General features: G+C 32.5%; 1 protein-coding gene across 1 annotated transcript in view; it reads right to left on the bottom strand.

Moving 5' to 3' along the window:
* The window catches only part of CCDC172 (coiled-coil domain containing 172), a 54911-nt gene that overhangs the window by 20612 nt on the left and 18029 nt on the right, over window positions 1-16270 (bottom strand). Inside the window, exons 3-4 of the mRNA XM_074285235.1 lie at window positions 10990-11106; window positions 2263-2428 (exon numbers count right to left, since the gene is read on the bottom strand). Coding sequence (XP_074141336.1) covers window positions 2263-2428; window positions 10990-11106 — 283 coding nt within the window. The remainder of the gene's footprint in view (window positions 1-2262; window positions 2429-10989; window positions 11107-16270) is intronic.

Here is a 16270-nt window from a genome sequence, read left to right as displayed (position 1 = left end):
ATTCTCTATTAACTATCACATTAATTAAATACATATGAAGCACTTTATTGTGATCATACTGAATCTTCAAGTTTGGATGAAAACATGAAAAAAATTTAGACTATGTATTTATCCAAATAGATGTATCCAAAAGATTATATCTCTAGATTTTTAATTTTTTCTAGAATTTTTCCTAATGACCATTTTCTTCATTAATTCTTTCTAATTATTTATAGCATCTTTTAATTATAGTGTTTAAGAGATTTTTCTCTTATTTGGTCTTGTGATTTTCTTTCCAGTATTAATTCCTGTTTAATTTCATTATCCATTTGAGGATGTCTCTCAGGAGATTTTATATGGTTTCTCTTTCCACTTGCATTGCTTCTGGTAATTTAGCTGATTCAGTTTCTCTAAATTATATCAACATTTTTTTATTTTGCTCATTTTTACTTTTAATTGATTATACATTTTTTTCCTGAGTGATTCTTCAGCCTGATTTCTTCTCTCTAGTGTTTCCATTTATTGTTTTTAAAAGCAAACTTCCCTAAATCCTTTTATTTACATCTTGACTGGAATATTAATAATTTTTAGAACAAAAGATTTTGGAGAAAGATAAAATATAATTCTTTAAATAAACTACTATGAGTCCCCAAATGTGCAAGATATCCCCAAAGTCTTATTGTAGTTTTAAGCTATTGTAACTTAAAAGCACATTAAGACTTTTAGGATATCTGTATGTAAATTCCCAGAATCATTCAAAGACCTGAATAGAAATAATACTGCAGTGGAATATCCTTCCCCATCAGGTCCTTGAGATTAGGAGGATAGAAGTTGTAGGGGAACTATAGAAGAGGTATTCATCAACTTTCAGCTATTTCTCATGATGGTATAGACTATATCATACTGTCAACAGCTCACTAATTTTTTCAGGAAAGGTGCAAAGGATCTCATCTTTTTCTTTAGAGGTCTTTTTTTCTTCAGAGTTTCTTATTTACCAGCTTCTCTCTTCCCCATCACTATGAACGTAGTTATTTTCCCCAATTGTTCCAAGAGGAAAGGAACAAGAAAATATTTTCAGCATTCAGTAACTACAAGCCTCTGAGTTAATTTGGTACAGAAATAGGTAGCAAATGGGCTTATAAAATCCAAGATTAAATCTGGAATATACTTGAGGTTATGTGATCATAGGGTCAGAGGACAGTAATATAGATCTAGGGTTAGAAAGGATCTCAGAAGACATCTAGTCCAGTTTCTTCATTCTTGGATGAGAAAACTAAGAACCAGAAAGGTGGTTTCTTAATTCATTTTGCACAGGTAACATTGCAGAGGAAGTAGTAGAGCTGAGATTCAAAATCTACATTCTCCATCTTTCAGATGGTCTGAATGAAGCTAACAAGTCAAAGGATAACCATAACAACAGTAGTAGTAATTGTAGTGCTGGTGATGATGGTGAAGGAGGAGGAAAAAGAAGGAGGAGGAGGAGGAGGAGGAGGAGAAGAAATAAAGAAATGGCTGGCATTCACATAGTGCTGTCAGGCTTGCAAAGTGCTTTACAAACATCATCATTTTATCTTTACAACAAGCCAGGGAGATGGATATTATATTTATCTTCATTTTACAGATGAAGAAACTGAGACAGATGGAAGCTAAATGACGTGGCCAAGGTCATACAGCTAATAAATGTCTGAGACCACATTTGAACCAAAGCCTTCCTGACTATAGTTCAAATATTCTATCCACTGTACCACTTAGCTGTCTTCTCTAATAATAGTGAAGAGAATTTGACAGCAATTCATCTGAGAAAGGGATGTCTTAGGCTAAGATCCAATAACTAATTCTGCAGGAAAAAAAATATTAAATGCCTTTGAGGTCATGTAGCTGTACATTCTTTATGAGAAAGAAGTAAATACCTCCAAAACAAATTCATATGAAGGATTTTTTTTCCCAAAGAAATTAAGTTTCAGAGTGTAGTCCAAGGTCAGAATCCAATCAGGCCTTTGCATTCTAGCAGAATATGAGATGGTCCTGAGTTTTTAAGATAACTTAAAAAAATAAAAAAAATCCTTCAGAGTTCTTTTCTCTCTTGACATTCAAATGTTTCTTATAATACTTCTAATCTGATAGTCAGTTTGTCAAAGTAGAGGAATATATAAAGATGGGATATTAAAAACAAGTAACATTAAAACTTATGGTATGTAAAGAGTTAAACTTGAAGCCTCTAGACATTTCACTAAGCAGAAACACCCAACTTCTTACTGATACCCAAAAAACAAGGTAACCTACCGTCTTTTAAAATATTTTCTTGTTTCTCTAAATCAGCTATTTCAATCTTGGCTTTTTCTCTAATCAAAAGTTCTCTTTTATTTATTAATCCATATTCATTATTGAAGTTTGTAATCTCCTTAGTAAATCTTTCTTCCTCTTCTTTTATTTTTTTCTTCATAGTCTCCTGAAATATAGAAATGAAAGCTCATACACAGAAGCTAATAACATTTTTCCTTTAAGAATTTAAAGTACATTAAGAAATTAAAGTACAATAAAAATTTTTAAGGATTTTCTCTATTTTTAAAAAGTTTTGAACCTAAATAAATGTATTTACTTCCACATTAATGGTCTTAAAATTCTCTTAATTTATCATTATAAATAACATTTTTAAATTTGAAATTTTAAAAATTTCTTGTTTGACAAAGTTCTACCATTGAAGGATGACATTTTTAAAAAATAAAAACCTAAACACAGGCTTGGGGAGTCCAGTGGTCTGAATTCCAGAGCTATCTCTGCAACTAATCAGCTTCATAAGCCTGGGCAAGACCCTCAACTTTTCTGGGCATAGAAAATATTAAGAGATTCTATTATTGACTTATTTGAGTTGTAGTCAACTTTTTATAGCCCCATTTGAGGTTTTCTTAGCAAAGATACTGGAATAATTTGCCATTTTCTTCTCCAGCTCATTTTACAGATGAGAAAATGGAGGCAAACAAGATGAAGTAACTTGCCTAGTGTCATACAACTAATCTGAGGCCAGAATTGAACTCAAAAAGAAGAATCTTCATGATTCTTGATTCCTGATGCTGCCTAGCTACAGAGAAAATTCTCTTATGTGATTTCTAAGGTCTTCCAATTTTAAATTCTGATCTGCCATTTTGTCACTACTCTAAAATCATAAAAGCAATTGAAAATGATCAACCAGAAACATACCTACCACACTGATCCAACCATAGACTGCCTAAACATGTCACACCATCAAAATAAGTGCTCTTTCTTTAAAAAAAAGTATTATAGTATACAAAGCTATCTTACTCAAGATGTTTATATGAAAGTTTTCCATATTTCTTTAATAATCTAATAGATTTTTTATTCATATTCATTCATATTTCACTTTTTATTCAGTCATCTTCGTTATTTTCTTTTCATTTTTATCATGATTTTTCTTTATTAATTTCAGTAATGTTTTCGATCAATATGTTATTTTTCTAAGATGAAGGTAATACCATGACTTGCAGAAAAAATACTTAATATGTTTATAATATATAACATATATATTATAAAAGATAAAAATAGGCAGAACAACTTTAGTTCAACAAATGTGTGCCTACAGCATATACACAGTGCTGCTAGATATTATAGGAGCTAAAGAATTACATTTACAATCGTATTAGATACACCAGACATAAATATTTCAATATGAGAGAACTTGTGATAGGATACAAAAATGAATGAAAAATACAAAAATTATTATTGCACCCCAGAAAAAAAAAAACAACAAACAACAAAACTCAGAACTAGAAGAATGGGGAAGTGAATTGGGGTCAAATCTTTAAAACTAGAAGGACAAGATACTTTAAATGACAACAACAAAAAATAGATTAGAAACTTGAAATTGCCTTTAGTTATTTCTTTGATTGAAGCCTTTGAGTATTTCTATTTAATAGTTCATTACTTTTATTTACGTCTGTTTTTCTTTTAAGATTTTTGAGTTCTAGGTTCTCTCCTTTATCCCCACTCACAATTAAGAAACCACAGTTGTGAAAGAAAACACACAAAGTTAAAAATAGAGAGATAAAGAGTAATAGAAAATGTTTCAATCTATATACAGACTCAATCAGTTCCTTCTGTAGTATGGATGGGATTTTCGTCATAAATCCTTCAGAGTAGGTGTGGTTGATTTTACTACTGAGAATAAAGTCATTTACAGCTGGTCATCCCAGAACACTGCTATTACTTTGTATACAGTATATTTGAGTTAGTTTATGGAGGACTTTGTAGGTTTGTTTGTTTGTTTGTTTTGGTTTGTTTTTTTTTTCCCCTGAGAGCATCCTGCATAATTTTCCAGAGAACAACAATATTCCATTATTTTCTTTTCATTTTCAAGGGTATAATTGTGAATTTACCTATGTTTGAGGGAAAATATGGTCTTCATAGTACTTGCTGGAGTTTCCTGGGAAATTTTAAAAATTGTCTTTTTAAAAGGAAAATAAAGACTCCTAAATATCTAAATAAAGTTATGATAAATTAGGATTCAGTTTCCTAATTTGTAAAACAAGACATTTATTTAGTTAAAGAGATCTCTAACATAAAAGGGGAGAAAAATTTGAAGAAGGGTCCAATCCTGTTTGTTCCTCTTATTTATTCATTACAATTTGGACAAGTCCCTAAAGCTCTCATAACTTCATTTAATTATCTCAGGGTTTTGGGTGAAGTTATCTTTCCAATCATTTCTAGTTTTCAATCCTTTGAAATCAAATTCCACTCAATGTAATTGGTCAAACACTCATCTCATGCTTATTTTATGCACCAAACAAAAAAGTCTCTTTCTCAAGGAGTTTATATTCTTTCATTCCAAACAGCTAAAATTCTATGAAATACCAATAGCTGATTTGTAGTGGAAATTTAAATTTTAATAAAATATTAATCATGCTGGAATCTAAACATTAATATATTTCTGAAATACATTTTAAAAGAAATAAAATAAGGTCCACTTGCGAAAATTTGTACATTCCTCCTTTTGATTTAAAACAAATAATATTGTTGTTGGTCCTAGTTTACAAAAGATAATTCAATTTAACCAACTATTTCTGAAAAATGTGCAAGGCAATGTTCACATAATGAAAAATACATTGACGAGAATTTACCCTCAAGAAGATTATAATCCAATAATAGAGATACATAAGAATGTAAATAAGCATAATAGGAAGTAGAATATAATAAATGTAAGGAGAGATCAAAGAGACATAATCTCTAACTTTTTGATGTATTCAAATCGGTTAAATTAGTGAGTGTTCTTCCAAGAGAAAGGCAAGGAACTGATTTCAAAAGAACCAAAAGACTAATATTAATCCTAATTTTCTTACTTGCTTATTATTTCAGGAGAAGGAACTGATTTTTTTCACATGGGTATTCCCCTCTACCAACTCATGTTAAAAACTCTAAAAATTAAAGGTGGTCATCAAGAACTGCTGTGCCTGTAAGGTGTAATATTGTAAGTCCATCCAGCAAACGAAAGTCTCCAAATTTAGCTGAGTAAAGACAGCTTCTTGTCAGCTCCATAGTTTCAGCTGAAAGTATAAACTGACCTTCCTAAAATGTAGGTCTATAACTCTTATCAAGAAACTCCAGTGGCTTTCTTTCACTTCCAGGTTCAAATATAAAATCTTCTGTTTGGCTTTCAAAGTCCTTCCTAATCTGGTCCTTTTGTACCTTTCCTGTCTTGTCCCACTTCACTCCCATATTTTCTATGATCCGGGGACAAGGGACTCCTTGCTTTCCTCCCTTGTGACTCCCCATCTCCTGACTGGCACCCACCATGCCTGGAACTCTCTCTCTCTCCTTATCCCCAGCTTGCTTTCTTTGGTTTCCTTCAAATCTCATCTAAAAGTATTGCATTCTGTTAAGTTCTGTCCTCGTTTTACTTAATGTTTTCCATCTGAAACCACCCTCAATTTATCCTGTATCTTATTAGCACATGGTTGCTTCCTTTGGTTAGACTGTGAGCTCCTTGAAAGTCAGGAATGCTTTTGGCTTTTCTTTGTATCCATAGTACGTGACACATAATTTGTCATTGTGCAGTCATTTTATTTAGTTCTGAATCTTCATGACTTTTGTTTTGTTTTGTTTTGTTTTAGCAAAGACACTAGAAGGGTTTGCCATTTCCTTCTCCAGTTCATTATACAGATGAGCAAACTGAAGAAAACAGGATTAAGTGACTTGACCAGGATCACACCCAACTAATAAGGTCAGATGTGTAATCAGATAAGTCTGGCTCTCTACCCACTCACTATACTACCTAATTGCCCCCCTAAGCATCTAAATTATTTTTCAATTTATTTATTTTATTTTTAATTTATAGAATAAAATAAATATTTTCATATAATAGTATACTAAAATAGATAATTACACATAAGATTGCAAATCTATTGTATAAAACTTGCTATTCCTTTTATATATATGTTATTATGTAAATTTATTTTTGCTTTTTTTTTTGCTTTCTTTTCCTACCCACTCTAGTGATGGTTACCATTAGATACAAAGATGAGTATGTGTGTGTGTGTGTGTGTGTGTGTGTATGAATATACATATATGTAATTATTCTATATATACTTCTGTTTATTGGCTCTTTCTCTGCATAAGATAGTATCTTTCTTCATTATATTTAATTTGGTTATTTATAATAGTAAAAATGACTTCTATCACCACTCAATCTATTTCCAAACATAATAGACATTTAAAAAATGTTAGTTGACTGATTGATTAGTTGTTTCTGCCCAATCTTACATTCTGATGTCATAGATACCAGGGCTATTTCCATGCCAAAATGTGGAAAAAACAAGGGCTTAAAAATATTTAATTTGTAGAAAAGGAGGAAGAAAGAATAAGGCAGATGCTTAGAGGTGGTCTGATTGATGATAACAGAAGATAGAAAAAGTGAAGGTTTATTCAATTCTGATTTTGCTTTTGCTTTCTCTGCCAGAGAGAATAGTTTTAGTTTAGAAAATCAGAACAAAAATTAATAGGAAGTTGAGATCGAAGATAAGTAAGGAAGTACTACGAGAGCACATAACTATACTTTATAAATTCAAATCACCACCCCCATATGAACTATATTCTAGGACATTAGAACAGAAAGAATAGAAAGTAAAGACAAACAGGATTACTGAAACACCATCAGTATTCTCCGAAAAATCATGCTGACAGTCAAACGTGCTATTGTACTAGAGAACAGATATTGTCCAAATTTCTACCTAAAAAGGAAAGTAATGTTATTCTCCAGTGACTTTGACCTTAATAATAATTAATCCTCTTTAGGATTTATTTAATATTTAATAAACAAATCCTTGTTTAATATTTTGGTGGACCTGTGATTTCATCAACCTAGTATTCTTTTAGTATTTCAGACTACAACCTAATACATATTCTCATTCTAGTCAATCTTGTCCATATCCTCTAATAGTTCCTCCTCTCTATTCCACATACCCAAGGCCTTCCTCTAGGTCTTTTAACATTTAATGAATGCCACTGAAGTGCAAGGATTCTCCACTATTTATCTCTCCTTCTCAAGACTTGGCTATATCCTTTTTGATTCATTCATACTTTTCTGTTATGCTACTTTTTCACTACTAACTACATTTTAATCACCTCATGCTTAAAATGAGCCTCTCCTTTGAATGATCCACACCTTTAATTCTGTGGGAAAAAGTAGTATTTCATTACTCACAGACATACTGCATAATCATATAAATAAGGGCGTAAAAATTATCAATCTTTATTTCAAGAGAAAGTTGGAGGTCATTAAGGCCCTACACCATTTCTTAAAGCAATCTTATTCACTCTACTTCTCTTATTCCATTATGGACTCTGCTCATTGTACAGGAATGTTGAATGTCCAACCCTTAAGTGCTGACAAATTAGCTTTATTAAGTTGTCTATTCAATCATATACTCAGATAGCAGATATTCTATCCTATTGTATTTTTTTTTTTTTTTTGGCCTTAGTGGATAGTACAAAATCTCTCTCAAGTGACTATGGATATCATTTTATAAGCTCTATGATGGTTAGGGTCTAAATATAATCATCACAATGTCATCTAAAAACTGCCCACCATACTTGAAATGTATTCCCTTTTCTCTATCACTCCTGGCTTCCTTTAAGAAAATTATATACAAATTTTACCTCTCAAATACCTTCTTTAATAAAGTACACAGGATCTAAAAGTGTATGATTTTTCTATAATCTAAAAGGTCTTCTTTTCATTTCTTAAATCTGAACCTTTCTAAAATTTTTGTTTATGTGCTTCCTCATGCCCACCTTTGCATTCAAGTCATCAAGTATTAAAAGATATTGCAGTTTCATCTGAGGGACTCATCAAATTCTTTGGAGAATTATTTTTCTACTTCCTCCCTTGTAACAGATGTTGATATATAAACTGAATTATCTTTATGATCTTCAAAGCAAATGCTTATCATAAGCACTGTAATAAAAAATCATCAAGTGTGCCATGGAATTATTATTTTTTGTTGCCTTTGGATGCATTATAACACTAATTCCATCGGCTCCTCTAATTTCCTCTCCAGAAAGAAACTATGAGCTTTCCTCTCATTTAGATACAGCATTTTAATATTCTTATTTATAGTAAAAATGTCAAGAGTTATATGATTTTATAGTGTATCATTCATTAGATGAGGTTCTTGTATTGAGATCACCAAAAGCTAAGTCAATGTTTATTTGCACTAATCACACTGTGTGAGATTACTAGTATCTGTCATTTACCACACTGTCTTTAAAGGAATAGAAGTCCACAAAGGTTATATTTTTCTTTCTTCCCTAGGTTATCATCACCAAGTAGCCAGCCTACTGGTGACCAACTTCCCACATTGAAGCAGACTAGTCTTTAGAAAACAAACACTTTTTCAACCTCTCCAGCATGGTAGAATCTGCAAGTGATTGTGTTCCCTAAAAAGTCTTAAACTGAATTGTGAAAAAGATAAATTCTGAGCATCTAAAAAGGGAAGTAGCAATAACTAGAGTCAATATTGCTTTATAAAGGTAAGTCATACCAGTTTAACTTCATTTTTTCTTTCTTTTTTGTTTAATTTATAGATAGGTAAAATTAGAAAGAATATTTGAAGACATGAGCTGTTTAGATTTCAGTAAAACATTTCATGAAGTCTCTCATATTATCTTTGTAGAGAAAATAGAATGGTATCAACTAGATTAAAAACAGAAGGAGTTTGATGTAAAGTTGGTTGGAAGACCAGTCTCAAAAAGTAGTCAATCACAGATCTATGTCCAGTTGGTGAAAGGTTTCTAGAGTATTCCTAAGTATCTTTCCTTTAATCTGTACTGTTTTAACAAATTTTTCCCACAATTTGAATGAATGCATAAATAGCATTCTAACTAAGTTTAGAAATACTATATAGAAGAGTGACCAACATAGCCACATGGTGTGTTACAAAGTACACAAAAAGATCTCAAGAGCTTAGAATTAGGGACTGAACTTAATATGTAAAATTACATACTGATAAGGTTAAAGTCAGACACAAGTTAAAAACACACACACCAGGAAAACTTAACAAGTACCAAACAAAAATGATATTGCTAGGAAAGCCTTCACATAAAAATGAGCATCTCTTGATTACAGTACAAAATGGAAGCCAAAAAATGCTAAGGCTATCTTAGACTACATTTGGAGAGGTAGCATGTCTAGACCGCAGGAGGTGATGTCTCTCCCGTATACTGTCCTTAATATGATACTTCTTGCTAACATATTCTAGAAGGGGCATCAACATCTATAGAACTTCCAGAGCAGGATATTAAAGGTCTCAGGACATTATATGAGGATCACTTGAAAGGACTGGGGATGTTCTGAAGGAAAATAAGGAAGTACTAAAAGTCTACCTTGTAGAAAAAGAAATATTATTACTCTGGTCCCAGAGGTAATAATGAATGTAAGTTGTAAAGAGGCATATTTGAAATGTCAACAATTTTTAACTATTCAAAAATAGAATGGTGTGCCTTGATTAAGTAGATTTCTCTCTCAATTTCGTCTATCAAATAGTGTGTTAACTTGTTGGGAATTTTAAAGAAGGAAATCCTATTCAGGTATGGGTTGGACTAAATGGCCTTTGAAGTATTACTCAGCTCTAAGTACATGATCCAAGAATTCATCAAATATTTTGAAGGACCTAAAATGTGCAAAATACCACTCTAGAAAGAAGCTAAAGATACAAAGATGATAAATGAAGTAACCCTTTCTCCAAATCATTTATAATCTACTAGATGAATAAATAAGGCAATTTACAATTGAATATAATACTAAACGTGAAAGTGCATTAATAACTACAAACAAAACAATATGAACATCCATTGGAAGGAAGCATCCTTTCTAGTTTTAGAGGATAGAAGAAAGAAGAAACTCAACAAAATCCATTTATGAAAATGGAAGTCTTAAATATAAGGATCTAATGAATTCCATTGTCTTCATAACTATTTTAAACCTCAAAAGATCTCAGTTTTTACAAATGCAGATATTCATTCCATAAAGATTAAAAGCCATCTAATCCTAGATAGGCCATTCTTTATAAAAATTCTTTGGAGAAAAAAAAAAACAACACAATATCAGCTGATTCTTCCACTGACAAACTTCTCTGAATTTGTTTAGGCTTGTTCCTCCCAAAACAGACACACAGTCTGTCATAATGGGTATTGACTTATCAGTGTACATTTTGTTATCTTTGAAAAATAAGAATTAACCACCAATCCATGAGAAAGGATCAGAGTCTGACTTTAGTGGAAGTGTTTAAAGAACTGCAAATAATTTCCTATTTGCAGCTGTAAAGTTCTTTTAAAAATATAATGACATCTCAGTCATAGACATCTTTTTACTGGTTCCTGGTACTATTTTATTGTATTTCAATAGGAGTATCTATCCTTAAAAGAATACCTTTCTGAAAACTTAGCCAAGTATACTTTTACAAAACTGGTAAAGTATAGTCCTCAAAGTAGTTAGATACTTACAAAGGTTTGGAGAAGTATACTCCTTTCATTTTTAACTTCTGCATACTGTTTTTCTAAGCCATTTTCATGTGTCTTCAAAAGCTCGAAGAGGAAGGCTTTTTCAGAAAACTGATGAGACTTCAAAGTGAGAAAAAAAATTGAATGAATTAATAAGTACATTTTCAAAATGTCTTAGATGATATTGTAAAGTGATGAATAGTGTATTTTTCTTTAAAATGCAAATTTTGAAGAACTCTTAAGGCACTTAAAGTATAAAACATATTGAAGAATTTGGTTATATATGAGCTATTTTGTTCTCTAATTGTTTTACTTGTTCAATTCTTTCTCCCCAAAAAGGCCATAAGCTCCCCAAAGCAACTAGTATAGTGATTGACATTGGTTGGCACTGAATTAATCCTTACTGACATGACGTATATGTTAACAACTGTTAGCCATTTGCTTTTAAAGGATGGGACTTTCAAGAGGACTGATGTTTTTCAGATGGGATCATAAATTAATGACACTAGTTTTACAAGTCCAGACATTAAAATCAGTCTCATTACTTTATTGTCATATTTAGCAATTGCATGCTTGTTTGCTAACATTCTCCAAATATATTTTGAGTTCACTTTTCTACTTTAGTACTGAACATGTTCCTAAATAGTAACGTGTAATGTCCGGGCTAGCTTTCTGGAAGTCCTTTGGACAGGCCTTGGTCTTTAGATGGAGAAGTGATGAAGGCAGGAGAGCCACCACCAGGCTGGTCAAAGATGAGATATCTATCTTTTTATCCCCTATATACCTTATTGTAATTATATCATTCCAGCATACTGATCATGTGTGAACTAGGGAACTATTACATCACCATAGTAAGTCCTAAGTATATATATGAACTAGAGAACAATCATCTCATCAATTCGACTGAGTTAACACCTTGTTTCAAGTATACTTCTCTAGAGTTCCAGCTCTCTACACTAAAGAGCCCAATGTAGGCATTTATATTAGCTAGGATATTATTTTCCTTTTATTCCTAAAATGAGGAACATTACAGAGCATTGAATACTAAAGTAAAAGTTTTGAAGTTTTATAAAAGAATTCCTTTAAATAAAATAATGTATTACTTTAAATGAAATAAATGAATTCATTTATTACATAAATATTTTAAAGAACTATAGTTTTATTCTGGATACTTCCCCCATTGAAGCTTATGTCAGTCTTTCTAGGCATTCACATACAATCTATTAATTGCTCTTGTTGAGGAAAAAAAAAATCAAACTTTTAAACCCAGTGGACAAATTTCTGACAATGAATCTCTCCAGTCTCCAGGCAGACTACAGACTGATAATCTGACATACAATTTCTATCTAGGCCCATATTTAAATATTTGCAAGGGGTCTGTCACAGAGTAAGTGCTTTGACATAGTACTAGAGGAACTGCAGGACATAAGGACATGATGAAATGCATTGTAGTGGAGAAGAAATAATAAACACTAAAATAATACTAAAAACATACACATGGGAAGAGCAAAATATACATATAATAATTTCACTTAAGCTTATGTTAATAATAGATATGCAATAATTTCAGTTAAGCTTATATTAATAATATATATGCAATAATTTCAGTTAAGATTATGTTAATATGGCATATGTTCTATTATTGTTCTATAAAAATGATGAACAGGTTGATTTGAGAAATGCCTGGAAAGATTTATACAAACTGATGCTGAGCAAAACAAGCGGAACCAGGAATACTTTGTACACAGTAACAGCAAGATTGTGCAATGATAAACCATGACAGACTTGATTTTTTCAGCAGTTCAATGATCCAAAGCAATGATAATAAATTTTGGATAGAAAATGCCATCTGCATCCAGAGAGAAAACTATGAAGACTGAATGTAAATCAACGTGTGCTATGTTCACTTTTTTTTCCCCTTTTTCTTCTGTTTTTGTTTTCTCTTATGGTTTTTTCTTTTGTTCTGATTTTTTTGTCCCAATATGATTCATAAAGAATTGTGTAATTAAAAGTTACTGTGCATATAAAACCAAAAAAAAAAGAAATCAATAAAAAGGAAAAATTATTCTATTAAAATATTAGACAGAATTATGAAATTTCTAGATACCATTATGACTTGGCACCCAGAATTAAATCTTGACCTTGAGACAAAGAACTGTAATGGAAGACACTTTGAGATATTCCAATTTTAAAAACCAATCAGATGATAATAATAGCTTCCATTTATATATTGGTTTAATTGGTTTACATATATTATGTTATTTGATCCTCATAACAACTCTTAAGAGGTAAATGCTGCCATCTTCTTTTGTCAGATAAGGAAGGTAACTGAGGCTGAGAATGATTCAGCGGCTTTCCAAGTCACACAGCTAGTAAATGTCTGAGGCAAGAAATATAATCTCAGCTCTTCCTGACTTCAAGTCCAGCATTCTATCCATTAATAATCAAAAACAGTGTTACTGAAAACTCCTATATCTTCACCAAAATAAGATGTACCTGCTTCATCTTGTTTTAGTTCCCACCATCCTTAATAAAAAATAACAAGTGTCTAAAGAGAAAATATCTGAAATGACCAAAGAAAGATTTTAAAAATTAAGACCCTTTAGAAAAGAAAGAGGCTGAGAAAGGATATGAATAAAATCTATAGAACTGCAAAAAAAATGTACAAATACAGTGAATTTGGTATAGGTAGTTTTCTTTTGCTTTTGCTTCCTCAAAAGCTTAAAAACATACCTAGATCAGACATTTGGGAGCTGATACTTCTCCAAATCTGAATTTAAGTTTTCTCTCTGAAATTTGTTCCTTCTCGTTTCCTCCATTAAACACTTAATTAGCATTTTTTATAGAATGATAAGTATTGAAGACATTAAGACAAAAGTCGAAGCTTTTATGGAGCTTGCATTCTTTTGGTGGAAATGTGTACACATATAAGTAAATGTAAAATTTACATATGCCAAAAAGAAAAAGTGGGTTGGTCAAGGTCCAAGAGTGAAAAGTGACAGATGGCCAAAGTTTTCCACTAGTATTTTTGGGATGTCCCAGAAAATGAGGAACATCTCCAACAAATTCCGTGGATTCCCAAGAGTAAATAATATGGGCTAAGCAGTCGTAGGTAAATTGCAATATGCATCCCTGCAGGGAATTTCCAAGTTGAAAAGTTTTCAGTTCTATACGAATATCTTTATGACATGGCTCTAATAAGATACAAAGTAATTTTTACAGGGTAACTATCCGTGGGAAGAATCCTATAGAGGGTCGTGCTTGAACTGAACTTTGAATGAACTTCGAAATTTTAAGAAACACCAGGAGGCGGCCTAGGGGACAGCCTATCCACAAAGTTGAGAGAGCTAGGAGATAGAAGGAAAAACATTCATTGAAAGGGTGAATGAGCAGTAAACCTGGAAAATTAGGCTAGCCAGGTTAGGAAAGAATTTAAAAGCCTAAAAGAGTTTTGTTTTTATCCGTCTAAATAACAAGAAACTAGTAAGGCTTCTTGAATAATAGAGTAACATTATTAGATATGTGCTATGGGGGGAAAGAAGCAACAAATCCTAGATAATGAGGTTTTAGATTATATAAACTATTACCTATTATTTACTTTTTTCTTTTTCTTTTTCTTTTTTTTTTTCTTTTTCTTTCTTTCTTTTTTTTTTTTTTTTTTTTTTTTTTTGATGATGGATCAACATTGAGAGTGGACTTCCCTGGCACATAAGATGGGAGGAGCAGTGGACTCAGTTCCTGAGGAAGAATATGATAAAGTTCTCAATCTCTAAATAGATGGGGAAGAGAATTCCTGGATAACGGGAACTACGGAGGGCTGCCTCTCTAAGGGGCAAGTTTGAGGGACCTGTTTCTCCCCAGAGAAGGAGGACTTTCCAGGAACACAGCCCTGGAATCCGGCCTTATATCCCCTGGTCAACTTCGTTTATCAGAGGTATGTAACCAAGTCAGCAGAAAGCAACAGCCCTTGTGGCTTGCTTCACATGTAAGTAACAGGGATGTAGCCTTTTAATGAGGAAAGGAGGGTTTTCTGAGTAGCAGGACTGTCCGACAGAGAAGGCTGCCCTGGCAACGGGAGAAACGGAGCCAAGAACTAAAGCGAGTGTAAGGAAACGGGGGGATGAGGGACTTGGCTTCCCTATCCCAGTGAGCTATTTGGATCTCCTCAAATGGGTGAGCTACCTATCCTGCAGCAGACCCCGGGAGCTTCCTCTGCTGGGCGAGTAAGGGAGAGCACACCCTTAGGGGAGTTGCCCACATGAATCTCTGTAGGGTTAAATGGGGATTCCCTAGAATATGGGGCTGGTCTCTAACCAGCAACCTCAGGTTCCCCTCCTACCCAAGGGTATGGGGTGCTTTGAGTACGGAGAGCTTTAGAAAACTATCGGGAACATGACTCAGTGAAAAAGGAGAATTATATTCATTATTTATGCGTTATGCCAGTACTTTATAAGTTTTCTACATTTGTTTGTGGTTTCCTAGAGTCCTTTATATCCCTTGCAATTTCCATAGCATAAAATGAAGGCTTATCTTGTACCTTATGAGCAGACAAGCACAGCCACACACATACCCCTCTAGCGTTTGATAGCAGTTGGGTAGAAGCCAAACCAAAAGCTTCATTTAGAAATTCTCCCTGGATAAGTTCTGAGTTGGGTGAATAGCACTAAAATGGTGATTTAGGGGTTTATCCTCAAGATTAGCTGTCAACTTAAGTGTCACTTCCTATATAAAGACTTTCTTAATCTCTTTCCTCAGCTTCCATGACTCCCAAAATATTTACTGTGTATTTATTTTGTGTGGAGATACATTATTTATTTATTTATTTACAGATCCCTAAATAGAATATAAGATCCTTGGGATAGAATTTATTCTTTGTTGTTATTGTTGTTCCAAGGCCTAGTAAATTATTTGATTTATAGAGGTGATTAAAACTGACTTGTTAATTGATTGACTTCATGCTTCTGAAAGATGTGCTGTAAATATTTAAGTTAAAGGCAAATAAAGGGAATTTTGTCCTTGAGAAATGGTAAAGATTAACATTTTAAGAAGGTTCAGAAAAGATATATATGGATTTGTGGATGGTAGGTCTATCTTGTCTTATAAAGAAACATTTGAGATCTTTGATGTTCATTCTTAACCTTTAGAGGCTCATGTCTTGGACAAGAAATGCATTTTTCTGCAAAAATATCTCAGAAATGGAACACTAGGCTAGACAGACCAAGTTTAACTTAATTGGTTGGCTCTTACATTATTATGCCTCTCAGCTATATCATTCCTAAATTCA

This window comes from Sminthopsis crassicaudata, chromosome 2 (assembly GCF_048593235.1).
Source record: "Sminthopsis crassicaudata isolate SCR6 chromosome 2, ASM4859323v1, whole genome shotgun sequence".
Classification (NCBI taxonomy): Eukaryota; Metazoa; Chordata; class Mammalia; order Dasyuromorphia; family Dasyuridae; genus Sminthopsis; species Sminthopsis crassicaudata.
The sequence above is the reverse complement of the archived record's forward strand: the minus strand, read 5'-3'. Positions and strand labels throughout refer to the sequence as shown.